The sequence below is a fragment of the Danio aesculapii genome, chromosome 20, assembly GCF_903798145.1.
Source record: "Danio aesculapii chromosome 20, fDanAes4.1, whole genome shotgun sequence".
Classification (NCBI taxonomy): Eukaryota; Metazoa; Chordata; class Actinopteri; order Cypriniformes; family Danionidae; genus Danio; species Danio aesculapii.
Window position 1 is genome coordinate 51,982,619 of NC_079454.1, and position 23,530 is coordinate 52,006,148.

General features: G+C 35.1%; 2 protein-coding genes across 2 annotated transcripts in view; one reads left to right on the forward strand and one right to left on the reverse strand.

Annotated features, from left to right (window-relative positions):
* Positions 1–288, reverse strand: part of rbm25b (RNA binding motif protein 25b) — a 44,068-nt gene extending 43,780 nt beyond the window's left edge. Inside the window, exon 1 of the mRNA XM_056480813.1 lies at positions 206–288. The gene's annotated coding sequence lies outside the window, so the exon portion shown is untranslated. The remainder of the gene's footprint in view (positions 1–205) is intronic.
* A 3,665-nt stretch (positions 289–3,953) lies between these two features.
* On the forward strand, positions 3,954–16,349 carry hsp90ab1 (heat shock protein 90, alpha (cytosolic), class B member 1). Its single transcript, XM_056481588.1, has 12 exons — positions 3,954–4,063; positions 5,179–5,322; positions 5,412–5,618; positions 6,943–7,102; positions 7,419–7,552; positions 8,005–8,313; positions 10,844–11,009; positions 12,257–12,447; positions 12,527–12,674; positions 12,921–13,189; positions 13,634–13,967; positions 15,842–16,349. Exons 2-12 carry the CDS (start codon positions 5,179–5,181, stop codon positions 15,955–15,957), a joined length of 2,178 nt encoding a protein of 725 aa, XP_056337563.1. The 5' UTR covers positions 3,954–4,063; the 3' UTR covers positions 15,958–16,349.
* The last annotated feature ends 7,181 nt before the right edge of the window (positions 16,350–23,530 follow it).

Sequence of the window (23,530 nt, forward strand, 5' to 3'; positions counted from 1 at the left end):
GCTATAATTTGACCGGGGTTGTTAGAAAATATCAGCGGGAATCAATTCAGTCAGACCGGGCAACAGCTAGCCACGAGCTAACGCTCACAAAAAGCCTTTATTTTGACCTCTCTCGGCGGATTTCTTCATTTAATCGAAGTCCAGCGCGAGACTATGGAAATATGAACTAAAAGCGATGCCTAATACGTTAATAAATGGTACTCACTCAAACCAAATCGATATCAACTCGCTTCTCGCACGGAAAGTTCACCGGATCCGTAGTAAAAAGCAACGAGCACTCGGACCTACAGTTTCCGGTGAAGTGGAATTCTGGGAAAATAACGGGCAACTTAAAAGACCTCTGATTTTTTTTAAAAGCTGAACAAAATAAGCGAATAACAAAGCCATAAGCAGATATAATATTAGGATATTCGGACAACAACAAACGCTAACGTTGTACAAATACGTGTAGAACAAGTGTAACCTGCCTTTTTCACACATTACGTTACTGCTTACACGTTTGATTATAATACACGTTTGACAGTATCGTAGCCAGCTTGGTAAAAGGTTTGCAGTTCATTCATTCATTCATTTTCTTTTCAGCCCCTTTATTCGACAGGGGTCGCCACAGCGGAATGAACCACCAACTTATCCAGCATATGTTTTACCATTCAATACAAATTTATTCACACACACTCATACACTACAGCTAATTTACTTTATTCAATTCCCCTATAGCGCATGTGTTTGGACTGTGTGGGAAACCGGAGCACCCAGAGGAAACTCACGCCAACACGGGGAGAACATGCAACCTCCACACAAAAATGCCAACTGACCCAGCCGAGGCTCGAACCAGTGACCTTTTTGCTGTGAGGCAACATTGCAAACCACTGAGCCACCGTGTCGCCTCGGATTTGCAGTTATTTGCCCCATTTTCTATTTAATTGTGAGAAACACTGCATTTTAATGACATTTTAAGCACTATTTTTGCTGGATTAGCTTATTGGATGGTGATCATAACCACATATTTTGATGTATCAAAAATATTTCCTAAATATTTAGAATAAAAACTAGGTATTTTTAAAATACATATGTATTACATCATATATCATTACAAAAAATGAATTGGTTTAAAAAATTTAGCCTATTGTCATTTATAAGGCAAATAACAAACTGGCCAGCACATTCAACTTTCCTCAGTCAGAATTTGTCCATTGAATTATGCCAAGGTCTCCATAATCCGGGACCAGGCCGTATCCTGAGCAGATCCCGTGGTGGTCATGGAGGAGTGGAGAGCATGAGATTGATTCCTGAAAGACCCCAGTGACAGACGAGCCTCCGCACTGATCCCGTGGGCCAGCCTGAACACCCGCCGGTGACCTACTCACACCTGCAGCTTCTCCACGATGGATGTCTCCAGCCTCCGGCGCCTAGACTGCAGCTCTGCACAAGACGTTTGGCCAGATTGAAAAAGGGTCGTGCCCAACTGGGCCTGGTTTCTCGCCAGGTTTTTTTTTTTCCTTCACTTTCATCAATTGGTGAAGTTTGTTCCTCACCACTGTCACCACTGGCTTACTTGGTTTGGGACTTGTGGAGCTGCACATCGATGGATTTGCTCTTCAGTGTTTGGATTTTCAGCAGTGAAAATTAAATCACACTGAACTGAGCTTCAACTCTGACAACTGGACTGACACAGTTTACATTTACAACAACTTCTATGTGAAGCTGCTTTGACACAAACTACATTGTAAAAGTGCAATAGAAATAAGGATGAATTGAATTGAACTGAATTGAATAATAAAAAATAAAACATAGTAATAATAATGCAGAGCTTGACTATTTTTCTAGCCTCTCCTGTAAAAAAGTAAATTCAAAAATTAATGGATAACAACAATAACCTGATTATAAATAAAATTCACTTTAATATGGGCCACCTTTGGTGAACTTCACACCTTTTTAATAGTCATTAATAAGGTCCAAGATTCAAAACAACATTCATTCATTTTCTTTTCAGCTTAGTCTCTTTATTAATCTGGGGTTGCCACATCGGAATGAACCGCCAACTTATCCAGCATATGTTTTACGCAGCGGATGGCCTTCCAGCTGCAACCCAACACTGGGAAACAACTATACACTCTCGCATTCACACACACACAGACTACGGCCAATTTAGCTTATTCAATTCCCCTATAGCACATGTGTTTGGACTGTGGGGGAAACCGGAGCACCCGGAGGAAACCAATGCCAACATGGGGAGAACATGCAAACTTCACACAGAAATGCCAACTGACCCAGCCGGGGCTCGATCCAGCGAGTTTCTTGCTCTAAGGCGATCATGCTACCTACTGCGCTACTGTGCCTCCGATTTAGAATGACAGTTAATAGTGAAAGATGACTTCACTTAAAGCGGATTATAAGTTTTATTGCACAGTTGGATGTTGGAGTCATGAAAAATAATTGTTTGCATTGATCAAAACTGCTTAGCAGAAGTCATGCCTAAGCCAATAGATTATTCTGCCTGGTTTTAAACCCTTCTTCGATTGATTATTTTTACAATTTATGATGGCAGAGCAGCCAATAGGACAAATGAGCTCATGTATAGAACAAATTGTGGACTTTTCGAATCACCTGAACCCCCCCCCCCCCCCCCCCCCACTCATCACTCATAAAACTCTGCTATGGGCCTGTACGTGTGATAATTAATTTTCAAATGCAGAATATCATATACTATACTACTGCGTAGTACAAATATTACTACTACTACTACTACTACTAATTAATAAAGGGACTAAGCTGAAGTAAAGTTAATGAATGAATAATAATAAGACAAAGAAGGAGAAATCTACATTTAAGAAATGTTTTCTTCCCATTTCTGTTTTTTTTTAATTAGGTTTTTATACAAAAACAGTATTGATCATATAAAACGTTTACCTATTATTTGTAAACACCTTTTCCCATTCTGTTGAAGCAGCTCAAGCTAAATTATGTCCCTATAATTTTACATTGTCATTATTATATTATTAGAACTAACCACCATGTTTATTTGGTCACATTTTGCAGTATTAATCAGATATTTTTATTTGCTCTTAACAATTTTCGCATTAAATATAAACAACACCAAAACAATTTTCCAAAGAAAAAGACATATGGATATATAAAGATATAATATTTTGTCCTTTAACTTTGTATTTCGTTCACCCTTCTACGCTTCAAACTGCATTTGAGTGACGTGTGACGTCAAAGAAGGCGGGATTTTCATGGAAAGTGCTGGAAAGAATCAAAGCACCACCAGTGCTTACGCCTGATATTCTTCCGATGCGAAACATAGTGCGATCGGTTTTGCTATGCTAAATGCATTTATTGAACTAATTTTTCACACTAATTGATAATTGTTTGATTATTATAAGTAAATTAATTTATATATAATAAAAATGTGATATAGCTCTAGCAATAGTACAGCAAACATTTTGCATGTATCTTCCTAAATGTTATCTGTTTTGAAGCAATTCTGTGGTCAGTGTAAGATTCTCCAACATTTGTTCATGTCATGTACTGTCTTGGATTTTATTAAAAAGTAATTTACTAGTGTGCCTAATGTTTATTCATAATAATATGTATTTATAATAATACGTTTTCATATAAAACGGCATTGTTTAAATAATAATCAACAAATTTTGAGGCCGTTCTCTTAAAAAAATTCCATACGAATTTCTGTTAACCATATCTGGACGTTTTTACGTTGTAAAATGTGTTTTTTCGGTCCTTTTTTGAATATTTGCACTAATGTATGATTTAAATCAATTAGATTGTATCTTTATAAAAAGTAGCTAATACAACACTGCATTCTAATAGATAATAAGTAAGATTAACCCAAATAAAGGGTGTAATAAGTCTTTGTTGTAAGTGTGCAAGCGGCCCACAGTGAGTCAGCGCGGAGGGATACATCCGCACATTCAGAGGCGGAGTATAAAGAAAAGAGCCGCGCACGCGAGGATCCCTCCTCTGCTTCCCTGAGTATCAGTGTAGGGGAGATCAGCTGGTTCTCTGGCGATTAAAACATCAAAAATCAACGAAACTAACCAAGGTAAACCGCCCATCTCAATCCATATCGATTCCGTAGAATCTTAGAAGTTATTATTGACCAATAGAGCGGTGTTTAATGTCGAAAACAATTATTTATTTCATTCTCTGTTCCACCGGTAACGTAATTTTTAATGACGCTTATGCCGGGTAACGGTCAAATATTTCACTATTAGTCAATAAATTTATTTTCCTTTATAATTAATCGTCCATTAATGTAACGTAATGGCTTATTAATATTTTTAAATAAATATTTTTATGGTTTAACGAGGTGTTGAGCAGGTGTAACGTTATTCGGTTACGATGCTATTAGACCGTTGTTTAACGTTATGTAATATGAGATTATATAATTTTTGTAATATTTCGCCATAATTCATATTCATTTCTATTCGCATTCAGCCGTAATGACCCGACTGTGTGACTGCAGATTTTAAAAACTGTCATATGTCTTAAATTAAAGTTCGTGTGTTTGTGTTTCAAGTTATTTACGTTGCGTCATGAAACTTAATCTCTATTCATGTGAATATTAATCAATAATTCGCAAATAAATTCGTGTAATTTTAAGGATTGCAGCAGTAAAACACGTGTTGAGCTCATTGTCCTTCTGCGCCATGTTCTTCCGCATCCGGGCGTTTTATGGGCCGGTTTTTCTTGTGTAACGTTAACTGTTGTGTACCACAAATGACAATAAATGCTTTCATTTTCACTTTTTAACTTTTAATAATTGTTAGTCTTGTTTTATATATTAGCAAACCTATATATTTACATTTATCCGTGCACATGTGCTGTTAATAGGTAACTATATAAAGATATATTAAACTACAACTACCACTGTTACTACAACTAATAATAATAATAATAATAATAATAATAATAATAAATTTACATATAAAAGTATTTATAAGTATTCAAAGTTATAAAACCATTATTTTGGTAATTTATCAAAAATAAAGGCAAAGTATTATGATTATAGCATTATGCGCTTCTATCCAGTTCATTTGACAATTTATTATTTTTGGAAAAATAAAATTATCCATAATTTGTAAAAGAATATTCATATTGTTTTTAACAGCCATGTTTATCTATAACACATTTAAACTGAATTTCTTTGCTTTTAAGATGCCTGAAGAAATGCGCCAAGAAGAAGAGGCTGAGACCTTTGCCTTCCAGGCAGAGATCGCCCAGCTGATGTCTCTCATTATCAACACCTTCTACTCCAACAAAGAGATTTTCCTCAGGGAGCTCGTTTCCAACGCCTCTGATGTAACACCTCATGATGCATCTACATTTTGTATGCCTTTTAAACATAATCATTTATACATTTAACAAAATATTCCTCTTTTTCTCAATAGGCTCTTGACAAAATCAGATATGAAAGTTTGACAGATCCCACCAAACTGGACAGTGGCAAAGACCTGAAGATCGACATCATCCCTAATGTTCAAGAACGCACCCTTACTCTCATCGACACCGGGATTGGGATGACCAAAGCCGATCTCATCAACAACTTGGGTACCATTGCAAAGTCCGGGACAAAGGCTTTCATGGAGGCTCTGCAGGTGATTGAATAGGGTTATAAGAGGGCTTCCATGGGTCTTTGAAATTTTTGGAAGTTTGTGAATCTGAAAATAACCATTTTAAGGCTCTGGAAAATTAAAGTTCCTTGAGAGCGGCTGAATTTGTTCAAGAAGTTTACTGGAGAAAAGTAAGGTGTATTTTTGGCACTAGATTAAAAAAAAATACATTCTGGCACAATTAGAATATTAAGTGAAGATTTTCTTCGAAGATGGGTTGTAACTTTTCAACTGTAAATCAGGGTATCCACAGGGTCAAATTTGAGGATTTAAAGTCTTAAACTGACTGAAATATTGTTTTGTAGGTCTAAAATAATTTTAAACTAATCTTTTTCTTTGTGTAAATCTTTCCAATCGATCCAACACTCATCCAATCACCAACAAATACATCTGAATAAAACTTTTAGAACAGTCTGGTGTGCATGCATTTAGTAAAAAAAAAAAAAAACTTAAATTGCAAAAATAAATGTATATAACTAGGGTCTGCTTGTTTTGACACTTCAAAATATGTGACTAAAAAATAACTAATTAGAATAATTTTTTTGATAGGGCAAGTACTTTTCTTTAAGGGCCATTTGAAAAAATCTTTAGCTTTAGTCCTATACAAGTATGAAATTTAATCCCTCGTGGTCTTAAATTTGACTTTGTGAAACCGCAGAAACCCTGGTAAATATGACTTGACTTTTAATTAGCAGTGTGCATTGCTAAGCACTTAATTTATTCCACTTCTAATGGTGATTTTTCTTTCTCAATAGTTGTATCTGCCAAATATTGTCCTAACAAGCTGTATATCAATGGAGTAGTTAGTTTTTCAGCTTTCATATAATGCATACATCTCTTATATCGATTACATGAACCTAAGCTCTACTATAAAATCTATGCAAAAGTTATTATCAGGTCATTTTAGGTTGCAGTTATAGGTAGGACGTACAGAGTCGACACTGGCTTGCATGGTTCAGAGCTGCACATTGATGGATTTGCTCGTCAGTGTTTGGACTTTCAGCAGTGAAAATTAAACCACACTAAACTAACTCTGAAAACTGGATTGACACTGTTTACTCTAATCTTCAATGTGAAGCTGCTTTGACGCAATCTACATTGTAAAAGCGCTACAGAAATAAAGATGAATTTAATTAATAAATTGTGTAAATGAGAAATACAAGTAGAATCAGATCTCCATAATATGGCCAACAATGTGAGGGTATTGGCTCGTGAATGCCCTTGAAATGACCTTGAATTTGACAAGTTAACCAAGGTGTTATTAATACTTCTCCACAACATATCTAATGGTTCCTCTCCATCTTTGCAGGCTGGTGCAGATATTTCCATGATTGGGCAGTTTGGTGTGGGCTTCTACTCTGCCTACCTGGTGGCCGAAAAGGTCACAGTCATCACCAAACACAACGATGATGAGCAGTACGCCTGGGAGTCATCCGCTGGTGGCTCTTTCACAGTAAAGGTGGACCATGGTAATGTTACAAACTCCTCTTTGAAGTCAAATGTTAGAGTTAGTTCACCCCAAAAATGAAAACGTCTTGATTTACTCAGTCAAGTGGTTGCAAACTTCTGTTAAGCAAGATATTCTGAAGAATGATGGAAAAAGCAGCCATTGGCATCTATAGTAGGAACAAAAAAATACTATGGAAGAATGGCTGCAATCTTCAGAAAATCTTGCATAACAGGTTTGAAACAAGTGGAGGATGAGTAAATGATGATGATTTTTTTAATTTATGGGTGTCCATTTTACGAATAGTTTGATATTCACACATGCTTGTCGTTCTCCAGGTGAGCCCATCGGCCGTGGAACCAAAGTCATTCTTCATCTGAAAGAAGATCAGACCGAGTACGTCGAGGAGAAGAGGGTCAAGGAAGTGGTCAAGAAACACTCACAGTTCATCGGATACCCAATCACTCTCTATGTAAGTGGGTTTAATATGGACCACCAGACATTTTAAGATGGTTTCCCCAGTGTAATTACTTTTATGAAGTTGAGTTATGATGACCAGTCAAATCATTAAAGGTTTAGTTTACCCAAATTAATATATATATTTTTTTCCAACCCGTTTGTTTCTTTCCTCAATTAAAAGTAAGATATTATGAGGAATGTTGTAAATCATTAGACATTTTCCCCACTATGGATGTCAATGGTTACTGGATTCAAACATTCTTCAAATTATAAGTCAAACAGTTGTAGCCATTTGAGAGTAAGTTGATTTTTGGGTGAACTATCCATTTATAAATATGCATCCTCTAATTTGCACAAAGCCATATATTGATTTTAGCTTTTTATTTGGAATAATTGTGCAGGCCTGTGTTCCTTAAGGTAATTGAGCATTGCAATGACAAAGTAAAATCAAAAATGCCCATGCAGGTAGAGAAGGAACGTGACAAGGAGATCAGCGACGACGAGGCTGAAGAGGAGAAGGCCGAGAAAGAGGAGAAGGAGGAGGAAGGAGAAGACAAGCCCAAGATTGAAGATGTCGGCTCGGATGATGAGGAAGACTCCAAAGACAAGGACAAGAAGAAAAAGAAGAAGATCAAGGAGAAGTACATCGACCAGGAGGAGCTGAACAAAACCAAGCCCATCTGGACCCGCAACCCTGACGACATCTCAAACGAAGAGTACGGAGAGTTTTACAAGAGCCTGACCAACGACTGGGAAGACCACCTGGCTGTCAAGGTAATAAGAGCGCTACTATGACAGTTTATGAAAATGCACCGAATTAAGAGTTGTTAATATTTGAAAGCACCAAAATGACCACGCATAATTAGAGATTATTTAATTAGAAATTATTTAATTAGAAATTATTTACTTCATGATTCAATTCATGTTAACTTGATGATTCAAACGTTTTTTTTTTTCTTAAAAGGACATTTAAAGAATAAATGTCCTTTTTACATGAGGGTATTGCTGCACATTTCTCTGAGAAGTGTAACAAAATAAATTAAAATAAACATCAAATAAGTTGCTTAAATACAAAGTGTCTGCATGAAAACACTTTTTGTGCTATTTCAATTTAAAATTGAAAAGCAAAGTGTATTTTAATCATGATTTAAAAAGGCTTATGTTGAATGTACGCTGAATAATTTTTTTAATCTAAATTAGATGATATAATTATAAAGTGAAGTAAAAGCTGAATAGTCTGGCTTTAGTATAGTGAAACTATTGGCATACTACATAGAAAAGTGGAATGAAATGGCAGTCGAGCTGAACAAGCTAGTTTCTACCAGCAGGTGGCACTTATGAATGGTGATACTGTGTCTCCTTGGTTACTACTGTAAACAAAGCATCACTGCACTTGTCAACACTGTTACTCAGACTAGATGAACAGAAAATGTCTAGTCTGTTCAACAAACACATACTGTACAACATCAACATGCATATTGTACATCAAGCAGAACACCAACACGTATACGACACTAACAAACTAAGGATGCTCCAATCAGGTTTTTTGCAGCTGATACGAAGTACAGATTCTTTGTCTTGGTGATTGGCTGGTACCGATTCTAATGGTTCAATCTTAATTTTAAAGGCCAAAACCGCTCTAACAAGATAGCTAAAAGAGAGCAAAATCCCACCTTCAGATTTAAACCCACTAATAAAAAGCTATATTCTAAACAAATGGCAAACAGAAAGGGATCAGTGCTCAGAAAATAAACATATTTTTAATTTTTTTTATTTAATTTTTTAATTCAGCCAGAAATGGAAAAAAAATCCAATTTATATTTTAACTCTGGACATAAGAGTTTACAGAAGGTGCTGCATTGGACACACGAGACTCACACATGAACATTTACTCAAAGGAGAAGAACCTCCAAAATGCTGCAGAAACCAAACTGTTCAACATTCTTGTAGAATGGCCTATTTTTTGTTATCAGACTTGTTTTTTTTTTTTTTTTTTAGTCTCTGCGAAAAAAAAAGAAATTAAATGTGAATCCCTTAAATTATCAAAAGTAAACCTTAAACAGTTTTAGATTTCTTTATATATTATCACTATGTATTTTACCTTGTATTTATTGCTGTTGACTATATTTTATTTTGCACTTTAGTTTTAACTTGATTACTTTTAATTGTTAGATTATTTTTATAATTATAGAAAAGTGGTATTTATAAAATTTGATCTATCTCTCCAATTATAAAGCTTATAATTATATATATATAATAATATAACACTGATATAAAAACGGGTAAGAACAAATTACCAACAATGCAATTTGTAAACATTGCAAATGAAGTATTCAACCTGTCTCAATCAAGAAAATCGAACGCATATTTGATTCATAAGAAGTTAAAATGCACACCTATAAATCCACTGCTCCTTTACTTAAAGGAAATAGGCCTGTAAACTACTGTTTTTGCAATCCGTATATTATGAGAAGTTATATTCATTATTTAAACTCCTGTGATCAGTTCATGAGATTGGTCATTTACCGATCGAGTCATTAAATGTGATTATCGGCCGATACCCATCTTCAGCCGATCAATTATAACTAAGATATGGAACCAAAACACATGCTGTTCAACATCAACACGCATAGAAGACCAACACGTGTACATTACGTATGCAAGTGTTTTGTTAAGAAGATGTGTACAAATCAACTTCAACAACTAATGACTTGCCTCTGTGTAATTCATATAATTTTTTTTTTTTTTGCCATTTATTATCCGATCATTCAACCAGTTTGCAGTTCATTGTTGCATCCAACCCATAACACAAGATCTCCTCATCACTTTTTGATATCTCTATCATTACCAGTCATGCACCTTCCTGTTAATTGGCTGCAAGTGTTTTGTGACACAGGATGTGTCCCAAATTACATACTTCTGTGACCATTTTGTAGTATAACTATTACAAGTAGTGCATCCACACCAAGTTACTTGTATTTATATCTTACCTAAATCGAATAAGTACACTTTAAATACTCAGATGATGCACTTCTACTCATGGCAGGTACTATTTGGTGGTTTGGTCATTTTTCTTTTCACTATTTGTCAAACGTCATCTGGTAAAAGGTTTGAATTTCCAGTTAGTAAAATAGTTAGTGCTCCATTTGGGATGACACCAAATTCATATACTATACATTTATGCACTTACACAGTCGACAGCATAGTGTGCTGTTTGGGACGCAGTGTCGGTCTGAAACAAAATGTTCAAATATTGCTTTAAAGGCATGCTATTTAAGTGCTAATTGTGTACCTCGCCCTACAGCACTTCTCTGTGGAGGGTCAGCTGGAGTTTCGCGCTCTTCTCTTCATCCCTCGTCGTGCCCCGTTCGACCTCTTTGAGAACAAGAAAAAGAAGAATAACATCAAGCTGTACGTCAGGAGGGTCTTCATCATGGACAACTGTGAGGAACTCATCCCAGAGTACCTGAGTAAGTATCCGAACCATCAACATGATGCTTTCTGTTATTCTTTGGGAAGTCCTGGGTAATCAAGTTACAAAAGGAGCCCTATATGAATAGTGCTTACCTCTTATTAGTCTCTTTTTACTCCTATGAAGGGATGTTTTTGCATTAAATTATATTAACTGGTTTAATATAGGCTTCTTTTAACCAAACAAGTCTATTAGTGTTTTACTGAAGCATGTGATGTGCTTAATTGTCAATTAAGCCCCTCACACATCAATTAATAATGTGAATAAAAGCCTGAATAATATGCATTCTCATCAAGGCTTAGTTTAAGCTACTCCATTCCTATGAACGACCTCTGACTTGTCACATTAAATTTAGGTAACCAAAATCCTACTTTTTAAATGTATAAACAAATCAAATCAAATTTAAACATTTTCCACTTATTCGGACCTAATTTGACTTTTAGAGATCCACTGGAGAATATTGGGGGGGGGGAATCAGCCATTGACGTCGATAGTATTAACAAGTCTATGCTATAGAAGTCACTAGCTAAGTTTCCATCCACCTATTTCTATGCGCACAACCGGTTGATGGAAGCGCCATGATGCGCATAAATTTTGCAAATTCGTATAAACTTATGTGCACAACTGAGTAGAATAAACCTTTTTATTTGATAAGAAAACATGCGCATAAACTACGATGGAAACACTTGCGCATTAAAGGTCATGTGACTGTTATAAGAGATCATGTGGTGATGAAAAAGTGCGTTAATGGACAAATGAGCTGGCTGAGCACACTGTAAACAATCTAAAATGTTGTTTTGGTCATTCTAAAATGCCTTAATTTCAGTATTAGTAGTGTTATATTATTAATGACCACCAGAATCAAGAGCGTCGGTGCTCCACATCTGACGCCTTCAAACACCACTGCGCGTTCACTGCGTGTCAGGATTGCCTTCTGAGGTGCAAGTCATTTATTAGATGAATGAAAAGATTGATGCAGTCAATTCCATTTTTACTGTTGATATTTGGCGCCAGTTAATCAGGAAGTGACTATTTTGTTCGCTTTGACTTGTTGGATGGAAACGCTGCTTTATTCTCACGTCTTTAATGTGATAATCCAGGTTTGCACAAAGTTTATTCGCATTTTTGGATGGAAACATCCAAACAACCACTTCCAACATTTCATCAGTAAATGTTAGTTTAACAAAAGTCTAGTTTTTAGGTGACTAACATCACTAACCTTTCTCAAACAATGGTTTTCCTCAGACTTCATCCGTGGTGTGGTGGACTCTGAAGATCTGCCCCTCAACATCTCAAGAGAGATGCTGCAGCAGAGCAAGATCCTCAAAGTCATTCGCAAGAACATCGTCAAGAAGTGCCTGGAGCTGTTCGCTGAGCTGGCCGAGGACAAGGACAACTACAAGAAGTTCTACGATGCCTTCTCCAAGAATCTGAAAGTAAGTTTCCATTTTAGATTTACATTTTAAGAAATGTTTAGGGGAAAAAGCAGTATTAACAAGTGTTCGCATCTTCCAGCTTGGCATCCACGAGGACTCTCAGAACCGCAAGAAGCTGTCAGAACTGCTGCGTTACCAGAGCTCACAGTCCGGCGACGAGATGACCTCCCTCACAGAATACGTCAGCCGTATGAAGGAGAACCAGAAGTCCATCTATTACATCACTGGTAAGATTTCAACAGCATCAACCTGGATTAATCAGAGGTGCATTTAGATGTGCAACCATCTTCTGACTTGTAATGAAATGGGCTTCTTGACAAAAAACTTCTGATCAAAAAAGCTGTTAACTTCTGCCACAAGTCTGACTAAAGTGCTCTACATCTACCGTTGTCTACATCTACTGTTGTTTTAATAATAGTCAGTGAGCAACAATGCTGAAAATACACTCACTGATGTTCTGTTTTTTTCCTCAGGTGAGAGCAAAGATCAGGTTGCCCACTCTGCATTTGTGGAGCGTGTCTGCAAGCGAGGTTTCGAGGTGCTGTACATGACGGAGCCCATCGACGAGTACTGCGTCCAGCAGCTGAAGGACTTCGACGGCAAATCTCTGGTGTCCGTCACTAAAGAGGGTCTGGAGCTGCCCGAGGATGAGGACGAGAAGAAAAAGATGGAGGAGGACAAGGCCAAGTTCGAGAACCTCTGCAAGCTCATGAAGGAGATTCTGGACAAGAAAGTAGAGAAGGTATTGTTTACACCATGCAGTCATTATTTTAAAGATCCCATTTTGAGAACAAGAACCCAGTTTTAGCATCAATCCACTCTTAGACTTTAATTCTTCCAAACTATGTTGTAAACAGGAGTCCTAGTCAGAGTTGCACAGATGGTGAGTTTATGTAACGGACTTTGGTGCTGCTGAGTGTGCTCATGTATGCCTGCAGACTCAAATGTGTGAACATGTTTTAGTTTCTGTGCCTTGTGAAACCAAGTAACCTTTTTTAAATGAAGAAATGCATCTTATGTTGAGTGACTAACAAGTGTTCTGTATGATCTAACGGTGACTGAGCTAATTGTTTTTTTTTGTGAAGCATGCTAGGCAAGGTTATTCATCAGAAAGTATATTTTAATAGTCCAATATGACTATATTTTACCTCCCTGTTCATCACGCTGACATCTGATTCTTTTCCAGGTCACAGTCTCAAATAGGCTGGTTTCTTCACCCTGCTGTATCGTGACCAGCACTTATGGCTGGACGGCCAACATGGAGAGGATCATGAAGGCCCAGGCCCTGCGGGACAACTCCACCATGGGCTACATGATGGCCAAGAAACACCTGGAGATCAACCCTGACCATCCCATCATGGAGACCCTGAGGCAGAAGGCCGAAGCCGATAAAAATGACAAAGCCGTGAAGGATCTGGTCATCCTCCTGTTCGAGACCGCGCTGCTTTCCTCTGGATTCTCATTGGATGATCCTCAGACACACTCGAACCGCATCTACAGAATGATCAAGCTGGGATTGGGTATGTTTTGATTTGTATACCACAACTAAAAGAAAGTAAAGCGGAGTAGATTACTTAAGAATTGTAATTGGTTACTGCTTAAACTACATTTGCAAAACTACAAATGTTGGCAATGCAAGTTGTAATCACATCCAATTACATTAACAGTATCTTCATATTCGATTGCATTACCATAAATGTGTATTTGATTACAACTTGCATTATAAAATTTGTAGTCTTTACAATAAATGTGTATTTAAAGATGTTAAAGACTACAAATTTTGCAATGCGAGTTGTAATGTCCAATTACATTAACAGTATCTTCAAATACACATTTATTGTAATGTAATCGACTACTTTTGGATTACAGTTAATTATTTTTGTGCTAACGCTTGTCCATATTTGAGGTGGATGGGGAAAAAAGGATCCTAAGACGAGCATGGGTGGGGTGTTCAATATTCTTGTCTCAGGACTATTTTGAAAAACTTTCTTTGATTCACTTCAAATGTTGACAAGTGTTTGCCCAAAAGTAATCTCAAATGTAATCCAATTAAAACCCATTTTTGTCTTGGGGTCCTTTTTTATGATCCACTTCAAATACTGACAAGAATATTTGAACACCGCTCATGGTTGTATTCGGATCCTTTTTTGATCCACTTCAATTATGGAAAAGTGTTGGCACAAAAGTAATCTAAAGTAGTCCGATTACACTGCCATAAATTTGTATTTGAAGATATTGGTAATGCAATCGGACTACTCTAGGATTACATATTAGATTACTTTTGGGCAAATACTGGTCTCAGGACAATTTTAAAATACTTTTTGAAGTGGATCAAAAGTTATCAAATGGAATCCAAAAGTAATCCAGTTACATTAATATCTTTAAATACACTTATGGTAATGTAATTGGACTACTTTTGGATTACATTTTAGATTACTTTTGGGCTAACGCTTGTCAGCATTTGAAGTGGATCCAAATGTTCAATTTTATTTTTTGCCACTTCAAATATGGACGTTAACACACAAAACAAATGTAATCCAAAAGTCCGATTACATTACCAATAATTTCAAATGCACATTTATGGTAGTGTAATTGGATGTGATTACAACTTTCATTGCGAAGTTTGTCTGTACCACCATTGTTAATGTAATCAGACTCCTTTTGGATTTGGTAATGCAACAACTGTTATGTGCAATGATGCACCATTAATACTTTTAAAATACAGTTAATAACACTAATATACCTTGCTGTTACAATTTAATTCAGAGTAATGATCAGCAAACTATTACTTTGAAATTACATCAATTTAAAAAATGGTGATATTTACAAAAAAATATATAATATAATTTGCAACGGTATCACTGCAACCATAAAATATTGCATCTAAAACATCAACTTGACTTATTAATGGAAAACCTTGAAACAAGAGTAAAATAGTGAAGAATCACTCATGATTAAACATGTGGTTTATTATGGACTAAAGTGTTAAAGCTATTTGGGGTAATTATTTGCAAGAAACTTACTATCATTGTGTGCATGTGTATATATGTAATCAAAGTAACTAGTCTGTGTTTATATCAATGGAAAAACTCCTAACAAGAGCAAAATTGCCAAGGCGAAGAATTACAAGTGATTGAAAGCATCTGGTTTGTTTGAACAAATATAATTGTAAAAAATAATTGGGTAATCCATTAATTGTGAATAACCTGCTACCATGTGAATATGTAATCCAAAAGTTAACTGTAGTCTGGTTTAAGTGTTTTTAAAATGTAACTTTAATTACAAGTACCTTCAAAGTGTTTACATTAGAAAATCTTGTCTAATGGTTCTTAAACGTTTAAGACCTATTTCTTAAACTATTGTTGTCTGGTGTTTTTTTTTTATTTTTATAAAGGTATCGATGAAGATGAAGACGTGCCTGTGGAAGAGCCGAGCTCCGCCGCTGCTCCTGAAGACATTCCCCCTCTGGAAGGAGACGATGACGCTTCTCGCATGGAGGAAGTCGATTAAATCCATCCATCCGTCTGTAAATCCCTGATCACTTTAATTTCCGCAATCATTCCTTAACCCTGTTCTCTTTGACCCTGTAGAAAGGTATACCTGATATCTCTGTAATGATTCCTAAAAGGATCATAACGTGTAACTGAAGCATACTGTCAACTTTTTGCTCTGTTTTGAGCCATAATGTACTTTTGTTTTTTTACGTAACGTGTTCATGGATCTATGGGTTGCTACAGTATTGTCTGAGCACAATGAGCACTGTGTTTCACTGATACTGAGTCTGTGCTGGATTGAGTCGAGCATGATTTTATTCTGCATGGAAAAGGGGGAAAGACCTTTGCCTGAGTGCTGGCCTGTGTTGTGTTGGTTTCAAGAAATTAAAACACATGGTGAAACCTGAAGTTTGGCGTCATGTCGTTTGTTTGGATTAAAATTGGAGTTGCAGTCTTTTAATCTGTTTGTTTTAACTGTGCAGCCATTTAAGTAAGCTAATAAAATTGCAACCTCAAATTACAAAAGCATACAGTTTATGAACAAAATATTAAATTAAATTGGGGTAATGAGTTATTTGATTGTCAATTCAAATGAATGTAATTTAGGGAAAACTTCTAAAAATAATCCCAAATATATTCTAGTTTAACAGACTTGATTTTAAGAATACCAAGTTGCCAGTTTAACCCTTAGGAACCCAAACCAATTTCTCTATAGGGATATTGAGGGAAGTAAATCTGGCCAAAAGGACTGTTTATAACATGATGTGATGACCTGATCCTCTATGGAAGATCTAATATTGGGCATTTGTGGTAAATGGGTAACGTAACGTGACATTGGGCATTTATTTCTAAATTTTAAAAGACTGTTCTTCCCATTTCTAGGAGAATAAAATGACAAACCTTGTCAGAAGCAGTGTTGGGGTTACGCATTTCCAAGTGGGAGTAAAGTAACTATCATTGTAAAGTAATATTAAAGTAACTACTTTAATGAAAGTAGGATTTTTTTTTTTTTTTTTAATGTTGAATTAAAATTAATCACAATGAATCATGTAGAGGAAAAGGGGGTTGTCTCAATAGACTGATTTTCCGTCATTATCCACAGTGGAATGAACCGCCAACTTATCCAGCACTTTTTTTTTTTTTTTTTTTTTTTTTTTTTACGCAGCAGATGCCCTTCCAGCTGCAACCCATCACTGGGAAAGATCCACACACACTCGTACACTACGGACAATTTAGCTCAGTGTTTCCCAACCCTGTTCCTGGAGGCACACCAACAGTACATATTTTGGATGTCTCCCTTTTCTGACCCATTAACTTCAGGTGTTGGAGTCTCTTCTGATAAAAGTTGATTCAGGTGTGTTTGATTAGGGAAAGGTTGAAAATGTGTACTGTTGGCGTGCCTTCAGGAACAGGGTTGGGAAACACTGATTTAGCTTACCCAATTCACCTAATACCACATGGTTTTTGGACTTGTGGGGAAAACCCAAGCGAACATGGGGAGAACATGCAAACTCCACACAGAAACGTCAACTGGTCCAGCCAGGACTTGAACCAGCAACCTTCTTGCTGTGAGGAGATTATGATACCCACTGCACCACTGTGCTGCCCTAGACTGATTTTATTCAAGACAAATGTAGTTAATTGCGGAGCTCCTTTAAAAAAAAAAAGTAACTCAAAAGTAACGCATTACCATAAAAAGTAACTAAGCAATGCAATTAGTTACTTTTTTAGGGAGTTACTCAATATCGCAATGCATTACCTTTAAAAGTACTTTTACCCAACACTGGTCAGTAATAGATTTAGCATTTTATTTGCTTTGTCACATTACAATGCCTACTATATTTACAAAACTCCTTTTACATCAATTCTACCATTTCTTGTATATACCTTTACCAGAAAGTTTTTATTTTTACAACTCAAATGTGCAAACTAAAAATAATGTTAAAAATATATTAACATATAAATAATGTTTAAAAATAAATAATATTAATCATTTTGTTTGTTGGAGGAGCCAAAGACAAAAACTTAGAACAGTGCTGTATTTTGCTGACTTGTGTGATTATCTCAACAGTTTGGTAGCTCAAATCCAGAGAAATAATCAATGTTAGCTAGTGAGGCTGAGTGTGTGCTGATGCTAATTACGTCACACACCATCTATAAAACGGAAACAGCAGTGAGGCTTTAATATGTTGTGTACTTTATTAGACTGCACCCGGAGGAATCCCACGCCAACACAGAGAGAACATGCAAACTCCTCACAGAAATGCCAACTGACCCAGCCGGGACTCGAACCGGTTTTGCTGTGAGTTGACAGTGCTTACCGCTGATCCACTGTACTGCCAGTGTGATGTATAATATATGATAATAAGGCCACAACTCCCATGATTCCACACTGCTACGCCGTCATCAAAATATGCTTTTGTTTATTGTGAATACATGCCCTCTAGTGGCGGAAATTACATACTGTGCTTTTAAGTTTATTTTAATAAAGTACTGCAATAAAACTTTTATATTTTATTTTTTTAAAAAAATTTAGTCGACCCTGAAAATTATATGAAAAAATGAATAATGCTTTGGTCTCCACGTTCTTTAAATGTCCCGTGAAGTGCTTTGAAATATTCACTTTTATTCGACGTTTGATGTAATCTCAATCAAAACATGATGAGAGGATGGGACATAAAGTAGCTCCTCCCCTTTAAAAAAAACAGCCAATATCATTTTGCTTTATCACAGCTCTGCCAGTATGAGTGGTTGAGCTCAAGCGCATCAAATGAGAAGTAAACAAGAAAGGGGGCGGGGCATGTCAGACACTAGAGAGCATTTGATTGGTTATGACTTGATAAGAAACTGAAGTATGAGGTGACGTGAATAAAACGTTCATCCATTTGGACAGAAACTGCAAGCGTTACATGTTTATATCAGGTTTATATCTTCTAAACGTGTGTTTTGGGGCACACCAGCTTATAGATATCCTAAAAAACGAATAATACTGATACTATAATCTAAATAAACTTTATTTTAATTTCATGGCACCTTTAAATCCTGTTTTCAGATATTTTACACATACTGATATGTACTTTTTGTATGTTATGTATAAAATAAAACAAAAATCAGTCCATATAATCCTGTACACAAATGATCCTGATTTTTTTATAGCTTTGTTAATTTTTAAAAAATGTTAGTAAAACTAGTGATCTATTAAAAACATTTACAAGATTAATCAAGGCTACCTGGTTAAGAACCATTGCTCAGTCTACTTCAAGACTGGCTAGTGCTTTTTTTTTTCATGTTAACGTATATAAATGAAATCTAATTGTGAAGCGTAACAAAGGTTTTTGCACTTCTGATTACTTCCAATAGCAAAAATTATGATTTGATAGTAAAATCAATATTTTATATCTATCTATCTATCTATCTATCTATCTATCTCTCTATCTATCTATCTATATATATATATATATATATATTCAGTCTTAAAATGGCCTGTCATTCTTAATTATAATAATATATGTACAAAATATTACATACATTAGCTTTATAATATAAAAACAACAACTCAATCTCCTACTAAAACATGACCCGTCATGTGGATTTTAAAATCCCAATTAAATCAAACTTTACCTAATATTTTATTATGAATGTTGCAGTATCATTCATATTAAAGTGTAAAGTTTATCAGTCCTCTTAAACTTAAATTAAACCATCTTCCTTCTCTGATGACGTGTACACTGGCGGGAGGGCGGGATCAACCTGTCAATCACAGGAGATCCACCAATAGCAAACCGAATCCTTCAAGCGACTTTTTTTATATTTATTTTAAATCGTTCGACTTCGACAACCCAACACATTTCATACCAGTAGAGAGGAAAAGCCCAACATGTTTTACACATATGCTACTTATTTACTTTGTGTTATCTACTGAAAATATGTACTCACCCTCCGTGTTTTTCTGGCACTTTCGCAAACCAAGATGGCGAACAGATTTAGTCTTCATGAGGCCTGATGCCGTCGACCTCCTCGTACAAACAAACAAACACTATAAAAGTATTTTAAACATTACATTAAGCTTTTATGAGATAAATTATGTCATTATTTTAATTCTTTATATCCCGCATCCAAATCCAAGAAATCGCTATTAGGCCTATTTCTTAATGTTACTCAACTGAAGCGGGCTTTAAGCCTCCTGAAACACAGATTAAATACAACGTTAAGTGTCGAGTTAACGGTAAATTATATAAACTAACGCACCGGAATAATGTTAGCATTATAAGTAGACCAATTACATGTCTGTATAGACGAGATTAGCATTATATTTATATTTTTAGACAATTATCACAATCATTTTGAGTCCAGCTGAGGAAAATGAAAACACACCGCGCTAACTTACTGATTATGAATTTATAGTCAGGGACTTAAATGAACAGCGTATATTATTAAAAAAAATAAATGAAAATAAATAAAGCAACAGTTCCATTCTTACCCGCCAGGTGTCTCTGTTTGACAATCTGAGACTCTCCCCTCATACAGGAAAACACTGATACAGAACGTAGATATGTCAGACACCGAGATATTGAATATTTTGCATTTGTTTTTCTTGTTTCATATTCAGTTTTCATTTATATTTTAGTTATTTGGTTGTGCGGTTTGCCATTTTTATTATTATTTGTAACACCACCCTGGTATTTTAAGTGTCAAATTCACATTTTGTTTGTCACATACAAATATAAACCATTGAAAGATTTTCAATACAGAGTCATGTTTGTAATGTCTGCAGTCAAATATAGAAACGTATTCCTAAAATATCTGTCATTCTTAAAGAAATTAATGTCTTATTTTGTCATTTCAATAATGAAAAGACTCTCCCCGTGTTTGTTTTCGGTCTGTATTTCTCCCAAAAATTAAAAAATGAAAAATATTTTGCATAAAGGAAGCGGTTTTACTGTGGAAACAGTGCTTTTTCTTTTTTATTGCGACATTTTCATGAACTTAGACACTCTTTGTTTAAAGTTTTGTATAGATTTGAATACTAAATTATTAGCCCTTCTGTGAAATTTTATATTGGAGAGATTATTGGAGAGATTTAAGTTAATACTTTTAAACAAGATCATTTTTCAATTTCTAAATAACACATTTCTTTGCTGTGATGACAGGCCATAACATTTTACTAGTTATTTTGCAAGATACTAGCTAGTATTGGACTTAAAGGCTTAATTCGGCTATATTTAGGCAAGTCATTGGATAACAGTAAAAATTACACATTTAATTCTTAAGGCTGCTAATAATGTTGACTTTTAAAGTATTTATTATCTTTAAAAATTAAGAATTTGCATGAAATACTGTAAAAATGTCCTTGCAAAAAAGTCCAAGATGTCTAGGTCTCCAAATTTCACTAATAATTTTAGGGCTATTTTTTTGGTTATGATAACCATCCGACAAGCTAATCCAGCAAAAAACAGTTCTTCAAATGTCACTAAAATGCAATATTTATACCTCATAATTAAATAGAAAATCAGGCAAATAACTGCAAACAAAGTTAAGTAATAATAATTTATTACTAATAATTATTATTATAATAAATAAATAATTAATGATTAAAGCAAATCATTTTGTCAAGTCATATTAAAATAAATAATGGAATCAGATATATTTAAAAATTCCATTGCAGCTTTGAACACATCGATATTCATTGTAGTATGAACTTTTGATTATAAGATAAACTAATAAATAAATAATAAAGCGACAGTGCCGCTCTTACCCGCTAGGTGTCTCTGTTTGACAATCGGAGGCCCTCCATAATTCAGCAGCTACACTGAAAAAAATGATGTTGCAAACAAATATATGTGTTGAATTTAAACAAATTAAATTTAATAATGTTCAACTTAATTTGTTTGTTTAAATTCAGCCCAAATAAATTGTTTACGGCCCCTTAGCATGAATAAATTAAGTAAATCCAAGGAATCATCTTTGAATGATTTTGTTCAAAGTGTGTATTGTTTTTTTCGGTCTGTATTTCTCCAGAAAATCATTCAAGCCACCGTGTCGACTTTAGTTTTTCAGTTTCTAAATAACACATTTCTTTTGCTGTGATGACAGGCCATAACGTTTCACTAGTTTATTTTGCAAGATACTAGCTAGTTGTGGACTAATTCGGCTATTATTAAGGCAAGTCATTGGATAACAGTAAAAATGTAATTCTTAAGGTGGCTAATAATATTGACTTTAGGATTTTTCAGATTAGCTTTTTAGTATTATTATTATTATTAGTTTTTAAGTATTAAAAAAATTAACCCTTGTGCACAGTTCAGATTTACTGCCCTTTTGTTTCGAGATGAAAACATCCACTGAATTAAACTGCTGTAAAAACGCATCAGATTAATTATATTCCTTTCCATAAATCTGTTAATCAACCTCACTCCTGATCAAAACTACTAAATGTTTTTAAAGAATTACAGGATCTGAACTCTGAAATTCACAATTCATAAATGTCACTGATTTGGTGAAAAACACACACAAAACGACATGTTTTCACTATAATGAGTAATTGTGGACTGGATTTAGTTAACCTTTTATCACAGTCTTGGACATGTGAATGATTAGTAACAACATTGGCTTTGATGCGTTGTTAGATTTTCATTATTTCTCCTTAATTTACTGTTGGTGGCTGTTTTTGCCTCATTGACTTCTATTATAAGCACATTTGATGGTGCAGAAATACACAGTCTTTGTTTTTGTTTACTCCATGTAGTTCTGAGAGCTGAGATGCAGATTTAGATTTTCTCAGACACATCAAGGTAAGTGCGCAAAGGTGACTCTCTCTCACACACACACACACACTTTTGTTTGTTGTTATACTCTATATAAAATCCAGAAACTAACCTGTTTTTTGCACAGGTTTATCTAAAGGGTTAAAGCTACCAACTGATGATCAACAGTAAAAATGACTAATTTTACCTTTTCACAACAGGAAAAAACAACAACAATCAAAAATGCATGATTATATGCTGTCGTGGTTTTACAATCAAAAATTGTGGTTATAATAGAAGTCAATGGGGCAAAAACAGACACCATCAGTAAATTAGGGAGATTTTTTATTTAATCAATCAAAATCAATGCATTAAAGGCAATGTTGTTTCACATGTCCAACACTGTGATAAAAGAAAAATAAATCCAGCCCATGATTACTTTTTATATTAAAATACGCCATTTTGTGTGTGTTTTTCACCAAATCAGTGACATGATTTAAGAATTTGGCAATTAAAGAGTTCAAATTCTGTAATTTTCTAAACAATTTAGTAGTTTTGATCAGGACCGAGGTTGATTAGATGTTTTCATCCTGAACATATCAAAAGGGTAGAACATTTGCCCAGAGTGTATCGTTGAGTTAAAAAATATCTAAGCATTTTCTCAAAATCAATTTTTTTTACCAAAAGTTTTGTCACCAAAACTCATCCCGTTAGCTGAAACACAGAGACGGTTCTGGCCAAATTAAGACTCAAAATCACCCCAGAGTGGATGAAAACATCCCTAACAGCACACAAGGGTTAAGAGTTTGTCTGAAATACTGTGAAAAATGTCTGTGCAAAACTTTT